This window comes from Mastigoproctus giganteus, chromosome 3 (assembly GCF_048544385.1).
Source record: "Mastigoproctus giganteus isolate SK-2022 chromosome 3, ASM4854438v1, whole genome shotgun sequence".
NCBI classification, from domain to species: domain Eukaryota; kingdom Metazoa; phylum Arthropoda; class Arachnida; order Uropygi; family Thelyphonidae; genus Mastigoproctus; species Mastigoproctus giganteus.
Window position 1 is genome coordinate 103,225,272 of NC_143577.1, and position 25,105 is coordinate 103,250,376.

General features: G+C 38.5%; 1 protein-coding gene across 3 annotated transcripts in view; it reads right to left on the reverse strand.

Moving 5' to 3' along the window:
• The window catches only part of LOC150088195 (ankyrin repeat domain-containing protein 17-like), a 1,023,061-nt gene that overhangs the window by 339,510 nt on the left and 658,446 nt on the right, over positions 1-25,105 (reverse strand). For all 3 annotated transcript variants that reach the window (XM_090369376.1, XM_090369375.1, XM_090369377.1), the window contains exon 27: positions 24,404-24,593. In XM_090369376.1, coding sequence (XP_090225502.1) covers positions 24,404-24,593 — 190 coding nt within the window. The remainder of the gene's footprint in view (positions 1-24,403; positions 24,594-25,105) is intronic.

Here is a 25,105-nt window from a genome sequence, read left to right on the forward strand (position 1 = left end):
CCTCCTTATCCCTACTAGAAAAATAGTAGGGGATAATCACCTCCTTATCCCTGCTAGAAAAATTCCTGTATATCTTTGACAATACACTATGAACTACTGTTGCAGTCCATCTGCACTGCTCAGAAAACTTCATATCTGCCTGCACAATTACCCCCAGGTCCTTTTCATTCTCTATCACTGTCAGTGTAGTACCACAGAGTTGATACATTACTCTGAGGTTTCTGCTTCCCATATGCAGTACTTTACATTTGTCCTTCCTTGGATTCAGGGGAGGTCCCCATGAACTGGAGGTGTGCAAATGTATCACCAATTCACAAAGGGAGTTCAAAAGGTGACACAAGTTGTTGTTGATATGGGGGTTTGATGGCGCATAAGCTGCTTTAGCTATAATGCGCCAGGTGACACAAGTGACTCAAGTCCTGTTAGTTTAACTTTTGTTCTGGGGAAAATAATGGAATCACTGGTTAAAGAAGCATTGCAGGATCATCTAGACAAAACTGCAGTAATAGTTGAGATACAGCATTGCTTTGTTAAAGGGAGGTCTTGTCTGACCAATTTGATTGGATACTATGATGTGGTCACAAAAGAACTGAAGGCCAAAAATAATTTTAATATTATTATTATTAGCTACATGGTGCAAGGAAGCCCGAGACTTATGCTGCACTAGCCAAAAAAAAAAAAAAAAAAATCCTGAGTTATTTTAACGAATAAATTTCTCTAGCCAATTATTTAAAACAAAATGAACGAGAGCAGGCACCTTGATCGTTGGATGTCTGAAAATTTTTATGTGCTATTCTTTATTATCTTAGAGAGACTATTTCTCCACTCAATTATTAAGAACAAAACAAACAAAAGGCACCTTCCTTTACAAAATGCTAATTTTAGCATCGTTTCTTGCTTTTTTATTTATGCACCGGAAAAAAAAAAAAAAACACATTGAAAGTTATGGTTAAAAATATAAAATGAACCTTATAAACAATAAAGTTAAAAGTAAACTTTGTTGTCTATGAAATGATGTGAAGATATTAAGGTTGCTCCTAAGTAAGACTGCCTTGCCTGCTGACTTCCTTGCATTATTTTTGCCATTACTTTATTGATACGCAATTAACAAATGAATATGAAAAATAACTTAAATGAATTTATTAGCATTAGTAGAGGCATACGATGCAAGAAAGCAAACTTATACAGCATCAGCAAAAAAAAAAAAAAAAATCCTCCATTCATTCCAAATGCCTGTCCAGTTCAGCCTTAAATTTATTTAGACTATCAACTTCCACGACAAAAGATGGAAGTCTGTTCCACCAATCAACTACCCACTGGCTAAAGGCAAATTTCCGCACATGTATTCTATAACTGTCTTTCCTCAATTTGAACTATGCCCCCTCAGGTTCGTAATTTGAGAGGAAGAATCCCATCAACATTCAGCTTGCTCATCCCATTCAAGGCCTTATACATCTCAATCAGATCACCTCGCAGGTGCCTATTCTCCAGGCACTGCAATTTGCAGAACTTAAGCCTTTCTTGGTAAGAACTCCTCCTCTCAACCAATCTTGTTGCCTTTCTTTGTACTCGTTCTACCAACTCTACATCCCTCCTAAATTGAGGCCTCCAGACCTATATCATATACTTGGATTTCAGGATATACTACTGATACTATTGCACACGGAAGGCTGCTAAACAAATTGGAAAGATATGGCATTAAGGGTAAGTTGCTACAATAGATAAAGGGATGGTTGAGTGGGAGACGACAGAGAGTGGTAATCAATGGACAAATGTTATTAGTGGAGTTTCCCAGGGTTCAGAGTTGTGCCCATTGTTGTTTTGTATATTTATCAATGATATTGATGAAAGCATATGTTTGCAGATGATACAAAGTTTAGCAGGGTTGTTAAAGACAGTAAAGACAGTATGCTACTCCAACTGGATCTAGATAAGTTGGTCAAATGGGCTGAGAAGCAGCAACTGAGGTTTATCATTGATAAATGCAAAGTACTGCAAATGGGTAGCAAAAACTGAAGATAAATGTACCAACTATGTGGCACTACACTCAGAGAAATGGAAAGTGAAAAAGACCTGGGGGTAATTGTGCAGTCGAACATGAAGTTCGCTGAGCATGTGCAGATGGGCTGCCAGGGTAGGTCATGGAGTCTTGTCAATGATATATAGGAATCTTGCTAGCAGGTACAGGGAGGTGATTATCCCATTATACAAGGCAATGGCCAAGCCACACCTAAAGTACTGTGAACAAGTTTGGTGGCTTCATTTTAGGAAGGATGTAGAGTTGCTAGATAGAGTACAAAGGACAACAAGTTTGATGAGGGGAACAAAGGGCTGTTCTTACCAAGAAAGGCTTAAGTTCTGCAAATTGCAGTGCCTGAAGAGTAGGCATCTGCGAGGTGATCTGATTGAGGTATATAAGGCCTTGAATGGGTTGAGCAAGCTGAATGCTGATGGGATTCTTCCTCTTGCTCAGATTAAGAACCTGAGGAAAGACTGTTGTGGAAGTTGAGAACCTGATTCAAATTGAGGAAAGACAGTTGTAGAATAGCCTAAATAAATTTAAGGCTGAGCTGGACAGGCATTTGGAACGAATGGAGGGGTGAAATGGGAAATTTTTTTTTTGCTGATGCTGCATGAGCTTGCTTTCTTGCATTCTGTGCCTCTAATAATGATAAAGCTTCAGGCTTTCTTGTGGTTCACATCTGGAGAGTATGGGCTTGGCACACCCAGGGTCCTGAGCTGGATATCATCATCATTGTTCTCTTTCTTGGTGATTCCTTTCTACTCTCTCTCTCTCTCTCTCTCTCTCTCTCTCTCTCTCTCTCTCTCTCTCTCTCTCTCTCTCTCTCTCTCTCTCTCTCTCTCTCTCAAGGTAATAGGGAATTTTTTTTTTTTTTTTTGACCAGTGCAGCATAAACCTCAGGCTTCCTTGCACCATATGGCTGCTAATAATAATATATGGCTAATAATAATATTTCTTAGTTGGTATGAAAAGCCTAGTAGCTTCAAAGAGTAATTCTTTGAATGCTTCCCATTTAGTATTTTCTGTTAGCAACATCATCGATTGGTCCATTGTATAGAATTGAAAAACTGTCTCAGACCACTTTAGTCACCTTTATGAAAGCAAAAACCCTTCCCTTTACTCCTGATGGAAGTTACCTCTGAGTAAATCCCATATCAGCGCACTGTGATCACTGCCACCTAGTGGTTCCTTTATCTGCAAATTCATCTGATTATCACTACTGATAATCAGATGAGGAGTATTACTCCCTCTAGTTGCCTCCTGAACATACTGCTGTAGAAAACAATCATCCATTAAATTTACAAAAGAATTTTGCTAGAGTGTGAGTGACCAAAACCCACATGTTCCAGTCAATATACGGGAAATTAAAATCCCCCATTATAAAACAATCTCTTCCTCTTCTCTGATTTACTGGCCCACTATATATCTCTGTACAGTTGTTCATTATACTCAACCTAGTCATTAGGCCTATAACACACTCCTCTCAATTTTGCTTTGCCTGTGCTTATGTCATACCAAACTGACTCAACACTGAACTTTCCATCCATATCAACTCTCTGCACTTCCTTAGATTTTATGTGTTTCTTAACTAATAGCATAACCCTTCCTATCCTGCTTGCCCTTTCTGTACACACTGTACTCCCCAAATTCCAATTTTGCATTCCTTATATTGGCACCTTATGGCATTAACTGCCAAGGTAAATTCAAAACAATCAGAAAACTTTGGCTGGAATAAGGATAGCATTAAAAAAAAGAAAAAAAAGTAAAGTTTCAGTTGGACATGAATAACTTTTTTTTTTTTTTTTTATATGAAAAACCCCAAACACGAAAGGTATCAAAACCTATAGTACTTAGTACCGTGCATGGGTTGAAGGAGAAGTATAGGGGTAGGGGGATGCTGGAAACTTTGCTCTAGAGACTAAACATGGGTTTCACCACTTCAAGCCTCCAATAAGCAAAGTGGTGGTATTTCACCGGTTGATGAAAGCCATCTAGACTCATGTTAGTTAAAAATAGATCAGGTTAGTTAAAATTCTGAAATTTCGGCTTATTCACATCTCTATAGCAAGAAAATTCAGCATTATGAGCATACAATGCCGAATTTTCTGCACATATATCTGGTGCATGTGCTCACGCACAAATAGTGGGCCTTAAAAAATGCATTGTTAATCATTTCCTCTAAAGCCACAAGAGTAGAACAATAAATCACATTATAATGCTAATCGTTTCAAAGGAAATCGACTCATTTTTAAGATAAATAAACACCAATAAAATCTAGTTTCATGATATTTTGATAAATTTAGATGGTGTGCAATGCGCATATCAATTTATTGCATGAAGAGATTCCCCCCCCTCTCTCTCTCTTGATCTGCATACCAGCAACTTAAAAAATGCAGAAGATAAATGTATGGATTCCTTCACCTTGCAAAATAAATTTAGAACTGAGTATCCTACTTTTCTTCCTCCTATCAAAAGGACTTCCATGGTGCAATGAAAGAATGCAATTTTTACTGCTAAAAAGAACAATTCTCAGTATGTACTGATCTAAATGCTGCTTCGATCTCTCCTAATGCTCGAAGAAATCTGTGTGTTCAAGCTTTAACATTCTTTCTCCATCACTTCATCTGGTATCTGAGGCCTTGAATTCACTCAAATGAATTAGACTTGAGCTTTCAGTATGTACAACTAAGTTCTTTAACTTCTTCTTCTTCTTCCAGTCACATAGCTCCCTGAGGAGCTGTTGTGGCCACCAACAAATTCTTCCAACTGCATCAATCATGTGCTCTACGAACGGTTTTGCAAATTGTCATGCACAGTAGTTTACTGATCCCATTCTTCCACCTAGTTGCAGGTCTTCCTCTGCTCCTCTTCCTCTTGATTTTTTCTTCCATTATATTCTTCAACAGAAAGTTTTCCTTTCTTACTATAGGTCCAAAAAACTTTGGACCTATAGTAAGTTTTGTTTTGTAGATAGTATGACGAAGAATTTTATGCTTGCCAATTTTATTCAATACCCACTCATTTGTTCTTCGACAAAGGAAATAAATATGCAGTATTTGCCTGTAACACCACATTTCAGGTGCCTGAATTTTCTTTCTGTCAACTCTTTTAAGATTCTATCCTTCACATCCATAAGTGGCAACTGAAAAAATTAACCAATCAATGATTCTCAGTTTCTTCTTTAGGGCAGATCTTTATCTCTCCATAATTTTGTAAGATAAGTGACCAACGTTTTAGCAATTTACATTGTTTGAGAAGTCACTATTTTTATTTATTGTTGGCCCTAAGTAATGAAATTCATCGACTTCTTCGATATCTTGCCCATTAACCTTCACTTTACTGGAACTGAGATTATTACCAATCACGACAGTTTTAATTTTACACCCCATTCAGAAACAATCCTTTTTTCCTTATCTCTCCTCATACTCTCCTCAGAGTTCATTTAGATGATCTTTAGAATTGCAAATTAGCACAGAAGCCACTTTTAAACTTATTGAACAGAGAAAACCTGCAAAATCCCAGGGTGTACAAGGAAACGAAGAGTATAAGTCTTTAAGACAAAAGTCCGACCAAAACTTAATGCAGTTAAGGACTCCAAGTGGGAAATTTTAAGAGAAGAGAACATGAAGGTTCTTTATCTTCAGTCCTCAAAGTTTGATGCCAGTCTCTAAATCTTCCAAACGCTTTGCGCATGATATCCTCAGCATAAAGATGCTGAGGTGACAAAATGCAGCCTTGCCTGACACTGTTACCTATTTTGAAAAGTCCGTGTTTCCCATGTTGGTTCTCACAGTTCCTTCATGTTTCTAGTATAGTAGCTTAATCAGCTGAATTATGTGGATTGAGAATTCCATATTAGTCATCATTTCCCATAGTTTCTCATGTTGAACACAATCAAATGCTTTTGCATAATCTATAAAACACAAAATGACTGGAACATTGAATTCTTTGCATTTTTCAATAATCAGTTGTAGAATTAATCTCTGGTACCTCTGCCCCTTCTGAAACATACAGCTCTTCTGGCATTTCTTCTTCAAGTTTTCTTGAGATTCTGTTTAATATGATTTTAAGAAGAATCCTACTAGCATGAGAAATTAGGCTAATAATTCTGTAATTTGAGCAAATTTTCAGATCTCCTTTTTTTGGTAAGGGAATGAAAATTGATTTCTTCCAATCTGATGGCCCCCATCCTGTTTCCCAATCTTTAAAATCATTTTATGAAAAAAACTCTGTGCCTTCACACTCGTAGCTTTAATCAATTCCAGGTGACTTGCCACATGCTGTTCTCTGATGGCTTTTTTGACTTCTTCCTTCAGTGGAACTGGTGCATGATCATTCTTGAAAAGGGGGTGGCAGATCATTAGGGTCAGCAGGTGCTTGGAAGAGCTGCTCACAGTATTCTTTCCATCTTCCTTCAATGAACCCCAGGGGCTCACATCTGGTGAGTATGGGCTTGGCAAACCCAGGGTCCTGAGCTGGATATCATCATTCTTCTCTGTCTTGGTGATTCTTTTCTACTTCTCTCTCTCTCTCTCTCTCTCTGTCTCTCTCTCAGGGTAACTCTGGGAATTTTTTTTTTTTTTTTTTGGCCGGTGCAGCATAAGCCTCAGGCTTCCTTGTACCATATGGCTGATAATAATAATAATAATAATCGTGTTCTGCTCTGTTAAATGTTAAAATTTCCCAACTGGAGTCCTTAACTGCATTAAGTTTTGGATGGACTTTTGTCTTAAAGACTTATACTCTTCGTTTCCTTGTACACCCTGGGATTTTGCAGGTTTTCTTTGTTCAATAAGTTTAAAAGTGGCTTCTGTAATCCATTGCTTCCTGATCTTTGACTTTTCTCTAATGTATCCATTTGCCGAATCTTAATAATGCTTTCTGTATTTTCCCACATTTCCTCAGGCAGCATATCGTCATCTAGTTCTAATAGAACTTGAAAACAATTGCCTGTTTCAAGTATATAATCATTTGGAATACTTTCTACATCCAATCGTCCAGGGAAAACCTTATTCATGATCTTTTTCAGCTTCAACTTGAGAATGATGTGGAGATAACTGCCACAATCTACTCCAGGAAGTGTTTTCGCTGTGATTACACTGGAACGCTACCTTTGCTGCATAAGGATGTAATCAATCTGATTTCTTGTTTTATGATCAAGAGATTTCCATGTGTTGAGTTTTCTCGGGTTTGCTGAAAGCAGGTGTTACCTATGGCAAGACTGTTCAGATGACAAAATTCAATTAAACTTTCTCCCCTTCCATTTCTAGTGCAAAAAGACCAAACCTACCACATTCCAGACTAGAAGAAACTGTCTTGCCTACATTTGCATTGAAATCACCCATGGATATCAAAACATCCTCTTTTAGGACCAGGTCAAGATTTGCTTGGAGATTTTCATAATAAATGTCCATATCTTCGTCTGCGGATGTTGATGTCAGTGCATATGCAACTAAAAGTGTGAGATTTTTGCTGGCTGGCTCTGTAGTCTAACCATCATCATTCTACTATTATATTATATTATACTAATAGGCTTGTATCGAAGAAGAGACCTTGAACATTCCTTATTCAAAATGAGTGACACTATGTTCTTTTACTTGGTCACTTACAGAAAAGGCAACCAAAAACCCATTTCCAGTTTTGAAATGTAGTTGTCCTGAAAACATGACTTCGGGCCTCCTTTTAAACTTTTTACGTTCCATGTGGCCATGTTTACCCTCTTCTTTCTTAAATTTAATTTTGCAGGTACACAGTAGCATCTGGGATCTGGTTAACAGCAGTTTTTGGAGTTGTTTTTGTTGTGGTCTCTGTGGCATCAGATAATGTGGTGGTATCCCATTGCCCACCACATACAGATTTTGAAAGAGGTCGACTTTAGTCAGTGGAAGAGTTGTCATGTATCCCATGAGATGCTTGGGAAAAGAAAGTTCACTACAGCAGAACCCTGCTTATTGCAGAAAGGCTGATTACAGCCGGCTTTTGCCTAGTTTCCAGAGGTCGTCATTTATGTGTGTATATATATAAGCTAAATTAAAATAGAATATTGCCAGTAGCATGGCAAACCGATAGTGAAAATAAACTGAACCAAATAAAATAACATAACAGAAATAAATGGTGGGGGGGGGGGGGGTAAAGAAGAAAAGAGTAGTGTTGAAGCAAAGTTCCTAAAATAATTTAGAAATTAAGCCAATTAAGAGAAATTTAGCAGTGCCCCCCTCGATGGCACCCTTTTCCGAATTATGTGAAATCTTACTCAAGTGGAAACGTAAACTAACAACATTACATGACCAAGTAAACTGAAAATTAATAAAATAAAATAAAATAGACTGACAATTAATGCCCCATCTCGACAGAGGACCACGAGGCCAATAATAGTCAGGGAATCACTGCATTTCGAACGCTAAACAAATCCATGCAACGACGGAATGATACTAAGATCAAACCGCTGATGCAATAGATTTGCATAGCGGTGGTCCTTATGCAGCAAAAAATAATAAAACAGAAAGCCTAGTACTTGCATGGCCAATACTGGCAATATCCTATTTTAATTTAGCTTATTATATGCAAAATGTAGTGGATTGTGCTTTTCCGCTGCCACTGATGTTAGCTTTTTCTATTATTTTTCTTATTTAAATATATATTTCAGTAATTTTTATTTCTCTATTTAATTTTTGGATTAACTTGATCATATATATATATATATACATAAATAAAAATTATTCATTAGAATCGCACAATTAATGTTTATATCTTCAGTCAATAATTTATTTTCAACGTCACAAGACACTAATTGAAACAATCAGTTAACCAGCTCAAAAATAATTTACTGCATTTTTTGAGTGTTTCCTCCAAAAGTCCATGGAAAGTGGGAACACATTCAGACGATAACTTCTCCATGTATTATTCACATAGTAGGAATTGACTTCGGCATGGGCGATTTCAATATTTGCATCTTGATATTAAATTTTTTCTAAAATTCCCTCAAAGCTCTTTTTCTATTAGTAGCAGCAAGTATTTAGTGACCATGATCATACAATCATTTGAGAGGGCATAAATTTAAATTGAGGAAAGACAGATGTAGGACAGGTGTGCAGATGTTTGCTTTTAGTCAGCAGGTGGTTGGTTGGTGAAACAGACTTCCATCCTTTGTTGTGGAAGTTGATAGCCTAAATAAATTTAAGGCTGAGCTGGACAGATACTTGGAACGAATGGAGGGGTGAAATGGGAGCGTTTTTTTTTTTTTTTTTTTTTTTTGGCTGATGCTGCATAATCTTGCGTTCTTGCATCATGTGCCTCTACTAATGCTAATAAGTATCACTTGAAATCAGAAATCACATTCTGGTCATGAACTGCAAGACTGATTTTGTATTGGTGGAAACAAGATGGACCTTATCATTCCACCAATCTGATCAAGGTTTTTATTTATTTTTTTTTTTTTCCCTTTTTAAGTACTAAGAGCACTGTTGATGATCCGTAATGCTTGCTCTGCTAAGTCTTCCTTGATGAGATCAATCCTTGTAGAGCCAAAATAATTTGTAAAACCCTTCACAGAACTCCTCGTTTGATTTGCAAACTTTTGAAAAAAAAATCTTTCAAATCTCTTGGGGTCAGAGTAGTAAATTAGTGTTGGTTTCAACTTAAAATCCCAAGCAGTTTTTCCTCCAAGAAGGAGTTTTATTCTTAGATGACTTATGACTTAGCAAGATTTGTCTTTCTTCTTATTTAAGTCCATTATTAGTCTTTTCAGAAGTGAGTGAAAAGAGAGATACGGATCAAATTTAATTTGAGTGACTTGAATGACTTGGTGAAAATGTGTCAATATACATACACCGATGAGGCAAAACTTTATGACCAGCAAGTCATTATGTAAATCGAAGCAGCTGCATGTGAACTACAGCACGTGCATGGGTCGGGACATGGTATAAAAAATACCTGATACTGAGCTCCATTAATCAGTGTAAGTCTTGTTCTTCAGATGGGAAAGGCAGCGGACTAAAGCGAGTTTGACAAAGGCCAAATTGTAATGGCCAGACAACTGGGTCAGAGCATATCTGAAATGGCATGGCTGGTGGGATGCTCACAGTCAGCCATGGTTAGTACCTACCGAAAGTCATTCAAGGAGAGAAAACCCACAAACCGCCGGCGAGGTGTTGGAAGACCATGGCTCATCATTGCTTGAGGTGAGCGAAGGCTCTCCCGGATGGTACGTGGCAACAGAACGGTGACTGTGGTGCAAATTGCCGGCAATTGGAATGCTGGTGATGGGAGTAATGTGTCACAACATACAGTACATTGAACCCTGCTTAAAATGGGGCTGCGTAGCCGCAGGCCTCTCCGAGTGACCATTCTAACTACGGTTCACCAGTGACAGCACCTACAATGGGCACACGAGCATCGAAACAGGACCTTGAGTGATTGGAAGAAGGTCATCTGGTCCAATGAATCACGTTTCCTGTTGCATCATGTGGACGGCTGGGTATATGTGCATTGTTTACCTGGGAAAGCGATGGCGCCTGGATGCACTGTAGGACAAAAACAAGCTTGTGGCAGCGGTGTCATGCTTTGGGCAATGTTCTGCTGGGATACCCGGGTCCAGTCATCCATGTGCTGGGCACTCTATCTACCACCTACCTAAACATCATTACTGACCAGGTATACCCTTTCATGGCAATGGTCTTCCCCTCTGGCGGTGCCATCTTTCAGCAGGATAATGCCCCCTGCTGCACTGCCCGGATTGTTCGAAACTGGTTCGCGGAACAAGATGAAGACTTCCAGGTATTGCCCTGGCCTCCAAATTCCACAGACATCAATGCCATCGAGCATCTGTGATTTGTGTTGGAACCGCCACTCTGATCTGCAGCATCTCAACCACGGACCTTACAGGAGTTAAAGGATCTGCTGGTTATGTGTTGGTACCAGATACCCCAAGACACATTTAGAAATCTTGTAGTGTCCATGCCTCGCTGGGTACGAGCTGTTTTGGCTGCACATGGAGGACCAACATCACATTAGGTAGGTGGTCAATGTTTTGGTTCATCGGTGTATATGTTTGCTCCTTTCAGTAGACCCACATGATGATTTTTTCACAAACATTCTGGTTTGCCACAGGGAGAAAGAAAACATGCCAACCACCAAACAAGTGAAAATAATAATAAAAATAGCAATAAATACCAAAGGCTGCCAGCTTTAACTCTTTTCACAAATATGTATCTATTTATGCATGAATTGTTTAAATCTTTACATCGCTGCAGCCATCTCTTATCTATATTTCCAAGTAATTGTAAATACAGTTTATAAGAGCTAGCCGCACAAAAATAATTTTAAAACTGGAGGAGGAAGAGTTTGTACCTGTTAGCTTCATTTTTTTTTTTTAAAGATTCTGTTTAATTTTTGTCGGTAACTTCATTCTAATATTGAACAATCAAGACAAAATAATCAAATTAAGTTCAAAATAATCAAATTAACTTGTGTTAATCTGTTTCATTTTTTTCAAATTTTCAAACTTCCATAAAAAAGCTCTGAAAAGAGCTAGTTTCCAGCAGAAAATCGAATTTGGTAAGCCCACCCATGCTCAACGAACTCATTCATTAAAGGATTAATAGCTATTCAAAATGTTTTGGTTGAGTGGCTTCTACCAGGAAATATCCAGATTGGGTCTTAGTCTTAGTTTTTGGTGCAAATGCATCGGATCTGAGACAGTCTGTGCACTGGATGACTCGAGAGTGAGTACAGGATGAGGAATACAGAAAAATCATGAGTAGATTAATTTGCCTTTAACTTTAGGGTTGAGAAGAGCCATGTTCAGTTTGTGGTGAATTCAGAGTGAAACGTCCTGGCTTTAAATAAAGATAGATTGTAGTCCATATTTGCTGATTTAACCAGGTTACTAACTATGCCATGTGGGGGGGGGGAGAAGTAGGTTGTTGTTATATGTACCTGTTCCTATAACACAGCACAAAAGAGGTTTAAAGTTAGCGGGTCTGGCCCAAAATCCCAAAAGTCAAAAATCCTGACAGATCAGAATCCAAAGAATATCTACTATATTGAAAAATGTATGAATATAAAAAATAATTTTTTAACAACAAATACCCATTTCAATTTGAAGATCATGTTTTCTGTTACAAAAACAAACAGTTTTAAAATACAATCAGCAAATAAAAATGACTTAATTAAATTTCATTTAACTGGTAATTTTTCAGGTCGAATTTTGGTATTGTATAGGGCATTTGAGCAATAATTATAGGTATAGTATTGAAATGCTAAAGATAAAAAACTTGAAATAAGAATACTTTCAGAATATGAAAATTTAGAGTAATGTATTTTGTCAGCTGTGTAACATTTGTCATAAATATCATTAGCATAACTAAAACTGTAATTATAGAGGCATTTATTTATTTATTTGTTATTAGCTGTACTTTCACGAATTTCTTTGACAAGTACATTAGGCACAACCACGGGCACTGGTAGGCTATTTTGAAAGGGATAACAAGAAAAAATATCATGTTACCCTGTTCAAATATATATACAGGCACTCCTCTACTTACATACAAGCAACTTACGTACAAGTTGCAGATATGTATAAAGCACAAAGCTGTTGCTATATTTGGTTATAAGAATCAATTTTGAATGCCTTCATGATATATCTTTCTAAAACAGATTTCTGGTGGTCACTACCATAAAACAATTTGCAGTTTCCGGTTTACTGGGCTTTTCTGTTAGTGCATTAAAAATGAGTAGTAACTCGATCTTATTGCATACGTGATGACACCGATAGCTGAAATTCTGTAGAATTTCATGTTATTATGGTGAAATGTGTTTCCCCTTCACTGAAATCTTCAATCATATAAAAAACATAAATAAATTTTTAGAATCTTCTCATTCCTATTTTTTGAGCTTCATAAAGTTGTTACTCCGTATCTCACTTGCACATATCTTGTTGGTTGAAATTTGTGAGTTCCGTGTTCTTTTTTATCGATTGCTTAAAATTTTAAGACCAAAAAATAAATAAATAAATGTCAGTGAACAGAAATATCGATTAGTTACACTATCAACTAAGCTATGTACGTAAGCGTAAATTTATTTTTATTTTGTAAACCTATGGGAAATATTCTTCTGATTTTCACATATCATTTAATTATGTTAATTGGTAAGGCAATAAATCGTAAATTTGTATATCTTTACTTTTATAGCCAGCGGATAATATTCCTCCTATTTTTGCTTATTAGAATCTCCATTAAATAGAATTAAAATTCAATTCATAAATGTGATCACAATGACTGCCGCTTACTACATATCGTATAGTGAATGGTATTTTATTTTGGAGAGTCCATTCTAAAGTGATTTGATCATAGATTAAATTAAATTACGTATTGTATTTAGATTAAATTAGTTTTGAATAAATACTGTACTTTACATTATTATTCACTGTATGTTTTTTCAGCCTCATTTAACTCGGTTACAAATCGTAAAATGCTGTACATGATGAAGTTTGTTGGGGGTTATAATCTCATTGCGTTGTTCTCTACTGTACTGTACTGTACATGTATTTTATATCTACAAGACAGAGGTTGGACTTCCGTACAAAACGGACTTACGTACATGAAAAAAAAAAAAAAAAAACGATTAAGTACATAAGTTGAGGAGTGCCTGTATATATATAAAACTTTGTTAGACTCTAACTTTTTTTTTTAAAATACAATCGGTATGTAGGGAATCTGGCTGTCAGGATTTTGAGTGGCACTGAAAATTAGGTATATAGGTTCACCATTTGGAAATAATTTAAAAAATTTGCTAAATTAGCACTGTTATTTGTTATTTGGTTTTTAGGAGCATTAGCAACTAAGGCCATATTGCTCCGGGGATATACAGTGGTCATTCCCTGACCTCTCCACATCCTCCGTATTTGGTGGTGACGGGCTCAAACCCCGGTCTCATCAAGAAGCGTGTGCTACGCACTGCTGCTCCTTCCCACCTGGCTATGGAGGCGCCTCTAAATTAGCATCATATCCACTAAGGTGACTTAGTTGTAATGGTTCTTGTAGATAATGCTAAGAAAGATGTGATTCTGGCAGCGTGAAAATAAGCAAATTCAATAACGATATGCATCCTTACAATAAGTGCAGAGTGGCAATGTAGAGAATTCTCTGCTCTTGCAATTATATAAAAAAAAGTGTTAAGTTCAGACTCTGGACAGAATGAACTCTTTACGTGATTAACCAGAAGCTGGGTTTCCATAGTTGTGAAGCATGCTTTTTTTGAAAGAGCTTATTGTGTTTGTGTTCACTGTTCAAAACATTAGGTCGTATGGTTGGTTTATGATCAGCAAAAGGAACATGAATGGAGTTTATGTTGGAGAAGTGCCATGATGCTCTGATCCATGCATACATTTCCCAGTATTCCAGAATGACCAGGCACCCAACAAAAATTTAAGATCTGTTTATTCTGAGTGAGGAGAAATAGCAAAAATTTAATTTGTTTCAAGAGAGGATGAGAAATTTGAGATTTATTTACCCCAAGAGCACTCTGCTAGAATGGGTTGATCCACTCTAATGCAGACCTTCTTGCCAAGTCATAAATTGGCCCTCATAATCTACTGCAACCCCCCACTGATCATGCTTTGTTTTGAGCTTTTTTTTTTTTTTTTTTTTTTTGCTGCTATGTATTGTGAATTCACTGTTTTGAGAAAAGGCAGAAACCAGGTAGATGTTTTTGGAATGGCATTCACAGCTGCTTAGACAATATTTTCTGTGATGTACATGATTGCATCATTGATGGGCCCCTGATTGACTGCTGTACGCTCAAACTCTGCCAGATGTCGGAAGGCATTCCAGTCGGCCCGATCAACCACCCCCAGGTCCCTTTCATTCTCTACCACTGTCAGTGTAGTACCACATGATAATCTGTAAGGAAGACATGGTCTCCTTGGTGTGGGTTCTCCTCCACTTCCCAAGCGTGTGAGGGAGAGCAGATAGAGATCAATGGCAGAAAACATATGGGTAAGCATGTGGAAGTTGGTTAGTTAGTTAGATAATTATTTGGAGCATTAGCAACTAAGGCCATATTGCTGCGGATATGCGGTGGTCATTCCCTGACCTTTCCGCATTCTCCATGGAAGTTGGTGTTAGTTCTCACATTTAGAAAGGAAAGGTCACACTGTCACTGAGCATACACTCTATGACTTGTCATCCCTTTCCATTAATATTAGCACCAACCCATTAAAATCCCAGAGAAGTAAGAAAGAGGGAGGCAACTGCATTAGCATTTTAGCATTAGCATTAGTAGAGGCATTTGATGCAAGAAAGCAAGCTTATGCAGCATCAGCCAAAAAAAAAAAAAAAAAAGTAACATAAATAAATAAAAAATAACCACTTCCACTTTACCCCTCTGTTCGTTCGAAATACCTGTCCAGCTGAGCCTTTAACTTATTTAGGCTATCAACTTCCACGACAAGGGATGGAAGTCTGTTCCACCTATCAACCACGCGCTGGCTAAAGGCATCCATGCCTTTAGCCAGCGGGTGGTTGATAGGTGGAACATCTATCCTACATCTGTCTTTCCTCAATTTGAATTTATGCCCTCTCAGGTGATTATTCTGAGCAAGAGGAAGAATCCCATCAGCATTGAGCATGCTCAAACCATTCAAGGCTTTGTATACCTCTATCAGATCACCTCGCTGGTGCCTAGTTTCCAGACACTGTAATTCGCAAAACTTAAGCCTTTCTTCCTAAGAGCACCCCTCTGTCCCATTCACCAAACTTGATGCCCTTCTCTGTACTCGTTCCAGCAGCTCTACATCCTTCTTGAAATGAAGCCTCCAGGCCTGTATACTACGCTAGGTGTGGCCTGACCATTGCCTTATACAAGGGAATAATCACCTCCTTATCCCTGCTAGAAAAATTCCTATATATCATTGACAATACACCATGAGCTACTCTTGCAGCCCGTCTGCACTGCTCAGAGAACTTCATATCTGCCTGCACAACCACCCCCAGGTCCCTTTCATTCTCTACCACTGTCAGTGTAGTACCACAGAGTTGATACGTTGCTCTGGGGTTGCTGTTTCCCATATGTAGTACTTTACATTTGTCAATGTTAAACTTAATTTGCCACCTCGAAGCCCATCTGCTCATCCTTTCCAAATCCTGTTGCAGCAGCATAGTGTCAGTAGTGTCCTTGACAAACCTGCCAACCTTCGTATCATCTGCAAACTTGGACATTAAGCCTGATATACCATCATCAATATCATTTATAAATACAGAAAACAATAAAGGACCCAATATTGAACCCTGAGGGACTCCACTAATAACATTAGTCCACGATGAGCAGTGTCCATTGATTACCCTCTCTGTGTCTCCCCCTCAACCACCCCTTTATCCATAGCAGCAATTTGCCTCCAATGCCACATTGCTCCAATTTGTGCAGCAGTCTTCCATGTGCAACAGTATCAAAAGCCTTTCTAAGATCCAAGTATATAATATCAAAGTTATTCCCTGCATCCAGATCTTTTGTGACTGCATCATAGTATCCAATCAAATTGGTCAGGCAATACTTCCCCTTAACAAAACCATGCTGTGTCCTAGCTATAACTGAAGTCTTGTCTAGATGATCCTGCAGTGCTTCTTTAACCAGTGCCTCCATTAATTTTCCGGGAACAGAAGTTAAACTCACAGGTCTATAATTACTTGTGTCAGCCTTTGATCCTCCTTTGTGAATTGGGGTCACATTTGCACATCTCCAGTCCATGGGTACCTCCCCTGAGTCCAAGGAAGTTTTCATAATTATGGCTAAGGGTTTGCTTACTTCCTTTGCTGCCTCCTTTAATATAACTGGATAGATCCCATCCACCCCAGGTGCCTTTCTTGTGTTTATCTTCAACAATTTCTCCTCCACTTTGCTCTCAGTTATTACAAGATTCTCTAGCTTACTGCTAGAGTTGAATACACCTCTGACATTCCCCTCACTGAATAACTCCTCATGTGTGAATGTCAATGCAAAATATTCATTTAGTGTATTAGCTACCTGAGCAGGGTCATCAACAGTTGACCCACCGATATCAAGTGGACCAATCTGATTCATCCCCTTCCTTCTAGAGTTTACATAAGTAAAGAACTCTGCTGTTTTTCTTCGCATCCCTTGCCAAGGATCTCTCGTAATCTGCCTTTGCCTGCCTAACCTCCTTTGTAACTTGGTTACAGATCAACTTGTATCTATCATAGGCGTCTGTGTCACGTGTTAATTTGTATGTATCCCATGCATTTTTCTTCTCTGCAATATGCCTCATTAGTTCATCTGACATCCATTTAGGCCTAAACCCTGAACAATATTTCTTAGTTGGTATGTAAAGCCTAGTAGCTTCCAAGATAAGTTCTTTGAATGCTTCCCATTTTGAATTTGCTGTTGGCAATATCATCAGTTGATCCCACTGTATAGAATTTAAATACTGTCTCAGACCATCGTAGTCGCCTTTACGAAAGCAATACCCCTTCCCTTTACCCCTAATGGTAGTTACCTCTTTGAGTAACTCCCACTTCAGAACACTGTGATCACTGCCACCTAGTGGTTCATTTATCTGCAGATTCTTAATGCATGAAGAATCACTACTGATAATCAAATCAAGAGTATTACTCCCTCTAGTTGCCTCCCGAACATGCTGATGTAGAAAACAATCATCCAATAAATCCACAAAAGCCTTGCTACTATGTGAGTGACCAGCCCCCAAATTCCAGTCAATATCTGGGAAATTAAAATCCCCCATTATAAGACTCTCTGATTTATTGGCCCACTCTATTTCTCCGAACAGTTTCTTATTATACTCATCAGAGTCATTAGGCCTATAGCACACTCCTACTCTCAATTTTGATCTCCCAATGCTTATGTCACACCAAACTGACTCGGCACTGCACTGTCCAGCGATGTCGACAGGCTTCACTTCCTTGGATTTTATGTGTTTTTTAACTAATAGCATAACCCCTCCTCCCTTTCTATCCTTTCTGTAGACATTGTACTCCCCAAATTCCAGTTCTGCATCCCTTATATCTGTGTGACACCACGTCTCTGAAATCCCCACAATATCTGCCTTTGATGTTTTGAGCAATACCTCAAATTCATCAAATTTATTTACTAAACTCCTAGCATTGGTGTACACGCAAGTATACATGCACCTGTTCTTTTTCTTAGCTACCCTAGCACAACCCATGTGTTTACTTGTACCCCAATGATTCCCAGCAGTCTCTGAAATATCCTGCATCTTATTTTCCAGGCTGCGGCTCATTCCAATAGAAGCAGTGCAAGAATCACTTTCACCTCTGCCAGTGGCTACTGTTAATCTATTAGTCCTTGTATCCCCCCAATCTAGCAGTTTTCCGACCCACCTAACACTGCCTCGATAGCATCAGCAAACATTCTTGCACCCTTTCTATTTAAGTGTATCCCATCCCTGTAGAAGCAGTCTCTCCTGTTAACAAGTACAGACCAGGCTGAAAAAAATTCTACCCCTTGAGCCCTGCACAATCTTTCCAGGGCCGAATTGATTGACAGGGCTCTCATCATATACTCCCTCCTATCGTGTCTGGGCAGAATTGCAGACACTTTCAAATTCAACCCTAATTCACGGCTTTTTTTCATCAGTGACCTGTACTTGTCAAGTAATTCCGCCGGTCTCCTACTCTTAATATCATTAGTGCCAACAAGATCATAAAGGTCTTTCTGGGGGATGTCAGTTCCAGGTGGCAAATAAATAACAGCCTCTATGCTGGTTGTAAGTAGCAAAGGCTAAACTGGGATGTGGTTGCCTACAACGATAGTCACTCCTCCATGAACAGGACCATCCACAATCTATCCTTACAACAAATTGTGATGTTACGCATGGTGGGTGATCATTTGCCTTTAGGCAAGTTTCCTGCAAGCAAAAGCAGACTGGCTCATGCTTGTGCAAGAGGGCCTTGATATCATCAGTTAAGGAGAAGTCTTGTCTGCCCAATTTGACGTGATACTATGATGTGGTCACAAAGGAACTGGAGGCAGGGAATAAATTTGATGTCATATATTTGGATCTTAAAGGCTTATGATACTGTTGCACATGGAAGACTGTTGAACAAATTGGAGCAGTGTGGCATTTGTGGCAAATTGCTGTTACGGATAAAGGGATGGGTGATTGGGAGAAGACAGAGAGTGGTAATCAATGGACAGTGTTCTTCATGGACAAATGTTATTAGAGGAGTTCCTCAGGGTTCAGTGTTGGGTCCATTGTCATTTTCTGTATTTATAAATCATATTGATGAGGGTATATCAAGTTTAATGTCCAAGTTTGCACACGATGTGAAGGTTGGCAGGGTTGTTAAGGACACCAATGACAAGCTGCTGCAACAAGATCTAGAAAAGTTGAGCAGATGGGATGAGAGGTGGCAAACGAAGTTTAACAAATGTAGTACTTGACAAATATAAAGTACTACATATGGGAAGCAGTAACCCCAGAGTAACATATCAACTATGTGGTACTACAGTGACAGTGGTAGAGAATGAAAAGGACCTGGAGGTAATTGTGCAGGCAGATATGAAGTTTTCTGAGCAGTGCAGACGGTATGCAAGAGTAGCTCATGGTGTCTTGTCAATGATATACAGGAATTTTTCTATCAGGAATAAGGAGGTGATTATCCCCTTGTATAAGGCAATGATCAGACCTGCATACAGTACCTTGAGTACTGTATACAGGTCTGGAGGCCTCATTTTAAGAAGGATGTAGAGATGCTGGAATGGGTACACAGAAGGGCAACAAGATTAGTGAATGGAACAAAGGGTTCCTCTTACAAAGAAAGGCCTACGTTTTGCAGAGCACAGTGTCTGGAGACTAGGCACCTGTGAGGTGATCTGATTGAGGTGTATAAAGCCTTGAATGGTTTGAACATGCTGAATGCTGATGGGATTCTTCCCCTTGTTCAGAAAAATCACCTGAGAGGAAATAAATTCAAATTGAGAAAAGACAGTTGTAGGATAGATGTGCAGAAGTTTGCCTTTAGCCAGCAGGTAGTTCATTGGTGGAACAGACTTCCATCTTTTGTTGTGGAAGTTGATAGCCTAAATAAATTTAAGGCTGAGCTGGACAGGTATTTAAACTAAAGGAGGGATGAAATGGGAGCAGTTTTTTTTTTTTATTTTTTATTTGGTTGATGCTGCATAAGCTAGCTTTCTTGCATCGTATGCCTCTACTAATGCTAATTTTGGTGGAATCCACAATTCCATTGTAGGAATTTAGCCATTATTTTGGCTTGGTGGGTCCATCACATAGCTTCCAAGGTGCTTAAGGCTTTTGTTAGCCTTGGATTTTCTTTTTTGAGGAAGTAAGGAAGCTGTCCCGTGTCCATTTCCTCCTCCGCAAAGAGTTACAAGACAATCATCTGGTATCTCCTTTTCCTCGACATTCATTTTTTCTTTGGAACTAAGGGGTATTTCAGGCTTCTTGTTCTTTTCTCCAGTAACTTCTTTCAGTACTGGCGGAGCATTAAGAGGTACGGATACAGGAGTGGCAGCTGATTGGTCCTTCCCTGCAGGTTTTCTTGAACTTAACAAGGTAGTGTGCAATGCGATGAACGAATCTTTCGGTGGAATGGCAATTTTGGTCTGAGTTCGAATGGAACATCTCCCTGCTACGTTTTGAGCATAGGTATGTTTGTTTTTATTCATAGGTTTCACCATTTTTTTTCACCTCCTGATATGGTATGTTCAGCTCTGCTTTAAGTCTTTGAATTTCTTTTTCTTCTTTCCACCTCCCTCTGGCATGCTTGTGAATAAGCAGGGTGTTCTTCTTGGCAGTTAACACAGGTGGGTTTTGACACTGAACACTTGCAGCACACTGAGCCCATGCAGGGGCTCCACAACAGGTCATTTGTGAGAGTCTGTATTTCTGGTATTTAAAGCACCGTAAAGGATTTGGTACATACGGATGGCTGGACAGTTAATATAGCTAGCTTTGATTTCATTAGGAGATGGAGTATTAAATGGCAGGATGATGTTTCTTGTTGGAACAATTTTCCCATCCTTACGCATGGATATTTGGTTTCACAGCTATCACTCCTTGATCTTTTAATTCAGAACAGATTTTCTCTTTGGTCATATCCATAAGATCCCATTCTGCGATGACACCACAGAATGAGTTCAATGTCTTGTGGGGGGATAACAGTGATGGGCATTCCCCCAATATGTGGCTCTCGGAGGAGCTGTTCTGAATGCTTGCCACTTCTGGTCTGAACAAGTATGTCATCTGATCGAAGCTGTTTGACAATTTATGAGAGCCTGCCAGTCCTTCCAAACCTTTCTGGATAAAGAAGGGTGACATTTTTCCTATGGGCTTCTCAATAGTGGAGTGAATTATCAGGTATCGAGGTGTTGGACCTGATATAATATCAGTTTTCTGTCTCTTAGCAGAAGTAACATTATTGGGGTCAATGGTCAAGTTTTCTGATAGGGGACTGGGTTGGGGCCCTAGAAGAAATATATTTATCAGGATTCATGAGGATTTAATACTGGTTCAGTGTTCGGGCTCACCACCCACCATGGAGCCTAAAGGGATGCCCACTACATGGCAAGCCATAAATGCACTCGGGAGCGGAATGCCAGGGCTATCCAGACACCATCCCACACCGCCACCAGCCTGAATCCTGTCCTTTGGACAATGAGGGTAGGGACATGGCATTGACCCTTGCAAGCAAACTCACTAACAGATTGCAAGCTGGGTCATCCAAGACCACCTGTCTTGTCGAAGCATGGGCCATCCAGGACCACCCGTCTTGTCGAAGCATGGGCCAAAGTGGTGTGTTGAAGCTGGGACCCACCTCACCAACCAGGATTTCCCTTTTCAAATTTCCATGGGTTGCAGTGTACGGCAAACATGCCGGATTCCATTGATGTTAACCTGGAACCTAGGCTGAGGGCATTGGATACCAGTGATGCTTATCTCGAAGCCGAGCAGCATCATTGTGAGGTTCCATCACCACGTACAGGTGACAAAGTCGAAGTGTACTGTAAAGGAAACAGGTAACATTTTTTGCAATAAAGATAGTTGGAACAGAACCAGAGTGTGTTTGCCTGGAGCAATATTGGTGATGTCAGCAACAGATTGTCATTAATCCCCACATGAATAATAATCATGTGGGGATTAATTGATTAAGTGAATATGACCTTGAGCATTTGTTCGATAAATATAGAATCATGTTGAAAAAATGCCATGAGTTTCGTTAGAATGCGAATGTGTCTGCAATTCTGCCCAGACACAATAGAAGGGACTATACAGGAACCATTGTCAGGCAGCGATCAATTTTCAGTTGGAAGAAGAAGACTTGCAGTAGTCAAAGTCATGGGTTTTAACTTCAGAAGAAGGTACTCTGACAGTTTAAGGCACTATATGGCATCTGTGAACTGGGTAGAATGCCAATACAAAGCGGTTCTAGGAGTGAAGCTGGTAACTACAGACCAATTAGTCTGACTTCAGTGGTAGGAAAAATCTTAGAAGCAATGATTAAGAGTGCCAATCCAGGGACATTTAGATAGATGGCATTCCGGACACACAACATGGCTTTGTTAAGGGTAAATCATGCTTGACTAACTTAATAGGCTACTTTGACATAGTTACTGATGAGTTGGATTTAGGGAATAATTCTAATATAGTTTATTTGGATTTTAGCAAAGAATTTGACTCAGTCCCTCATGAGAGGTTACTGTATAAGCTTGAACAGTTTCGGATCACTGGTAAGATTCTAAGATGTATTGCTAGGTGGCTGCAAGGCAGAGGGTTGTGATTAATGGATATTCTTTAGATTGGTGTAATGTCAGAAGTGGGGTCCCTCAAGGATCGGTTTTTGGGCCACTGTTGTTTCTCATGAAACTGATGGAGGGATATAAGGCATGATGTCAAAATTTGCTGATGATGTAAAGATTGGCAGAGTTGTTAATGTTCTGTGCCAAGCAGTTCTCCTTCAGGATGAATTGAACAGACTTTGAATATGGTCACAGAAGTTGCAGCTTTGTTTTAATGCTGCTAAATGCAAGGTCTTGCATTTGCAAAACAGCAACCCACAAATAACTTATACATTTGGTGGGATGAATTAAAAACAGTGGAGGAGGAAAGGGATCTGGGAGTTACATTATGGGCATATATGAAGTTTTCTGAAAAATGTAAACAGGCAGCCAGGAAAGCCCATAATGTCCTAATTTGGAATACTGTGTTCAAGGACAATAAATAAATAAATACTACCTCATCTGAAAAAGACAGAGCTTGTTGAAGGCTCCAATGACAGGTAACTCAAATGGTGAGATGTTAAAAGAATGACTGTATGAGGAAAGACTCCTATTATGTGGGCTACAGAGCTTAACAACTAGGCACTTCAGAGGTGACCTGATTGAGGTTTACAAGGCTTGCAGAGAGATAAGTAAAATGAACGAAGGTGGAATTCTTACTGTCCTAAAGAATTCGAGAACTAGGGGTCATAAATTTGAATTACAGGGCTAGAGGTTTAGATTGGATTGCAGGAAGTTTTCTTTTAGCCAGCGAGTTGTTGACAACTGGAACAAGTTGCCCCTGCAGGTATTTGAGGCTGATAATTTCAATAAATTCAAAGGTCAACTGGACACTTACCTGTGTGAGGAGAGAAGTATATAATTTGTGTTTTCTTATCTACTTGGGTTTTTTTTTTTTTTTTTTTTTTTTTTTTTTGCCAGTGCAGCAAAAGCCTGTGGCATCCTTGCACAATATGGCGAAGACTATTACTATACTCTTTTACAGGTAAGATCGTGAGGTTAAGCAGCTTCTCAGAATGAGTATGAATTACAACTTAGAATTCATACTCAGCTGGATATGCCATGCCACCCTTGTCTAAATTGAGGGATAATGCCAATATTCTTAAGTGATTAACTTATTTTACTAAAAATAAGAATCACAGAAAAATTATCAAAAAGTAGATATCTGTGCTGCTGATGCAGTCTGCCAATGCTTCAATCTTGACAAATGATTGGCTACTTGTCTAAAAATGTAAAAATCCAAAAACAAGAAACCTCCAGGTTTCAAGGTTGCCGATTTCAAATGTTGCACCTGAACAACAAATGAAATAAAATCTTTAAATGAATAACCCATATGCCAGAGAAAGCATGAGTAATTCATTTAAAATATTAATTTAATATTAGAAAAGCTAAATGAAACAAAAAATATCCAATATGTAAAAATCCTACGGTTACACAGAATGGAATAAGAACAATGCTACCATTAAATGCAACCGAGTGTTTTCTTTTAATGATGCAAAACAACACAAGTAAAAAAAAAAAAAACTAGTGTCATATTTTGTTTTATACAATGAAATCTGTTTTTCTATAAAAAAATAAATAAATAAATACTACCTGAGATGTTGTTAAAAGAATGGGACCACATGTCGAAACAGCACTTTGTCTAATGTTTTCAGAACTGGAAACAACAGAACCACTTCTGCTGATACCACATCGTAATAATATCTCAGATAATTCTTGGTCTGGTTCTTTAATAAGGGCAGTTATAAGCTGATGAGCTTGCCTAGTTGCCTCTGCACATCCTCTGTTTAAAAAAATAATAATAAACAAATATAACACATTTATATTAAGAGTGGTTTAATTTATATTTTTGATTTTGTTTTCATAATATAGAGCATCACTACTCACTATTTTAACCCTTTCGGAAGTAAATATATATTTTTTCCCAAGATGATTTTAAATAATGTCTGTTTATGCACAAGTTGTCCCAAAATCTTCTACTAAGTGCTGCCACAAATTACTCTAGTTTCCAAGGTAGACAAAGTTAGATAACAGTTCAAACTCACACTTTTAAAATCAGAGGATAAGACCTTACCCTCCAAAACTGCACTAGTCAGCCATTGTTGTATGATTTGAACTAATAAAAGCCAAAATTTGCTGGAATTCAATTTAGAAGTCATGAAACTGAATCAAGTGATACACAAGTAGACATAGAAGAAATTATTGAATTAAAAAAAGAAATAACAATGTGATTTCTTTTTTTTTTTTAAGAATTTTTATGAATTTCTAATTTTTGACTAAAATTTCACTCTGATT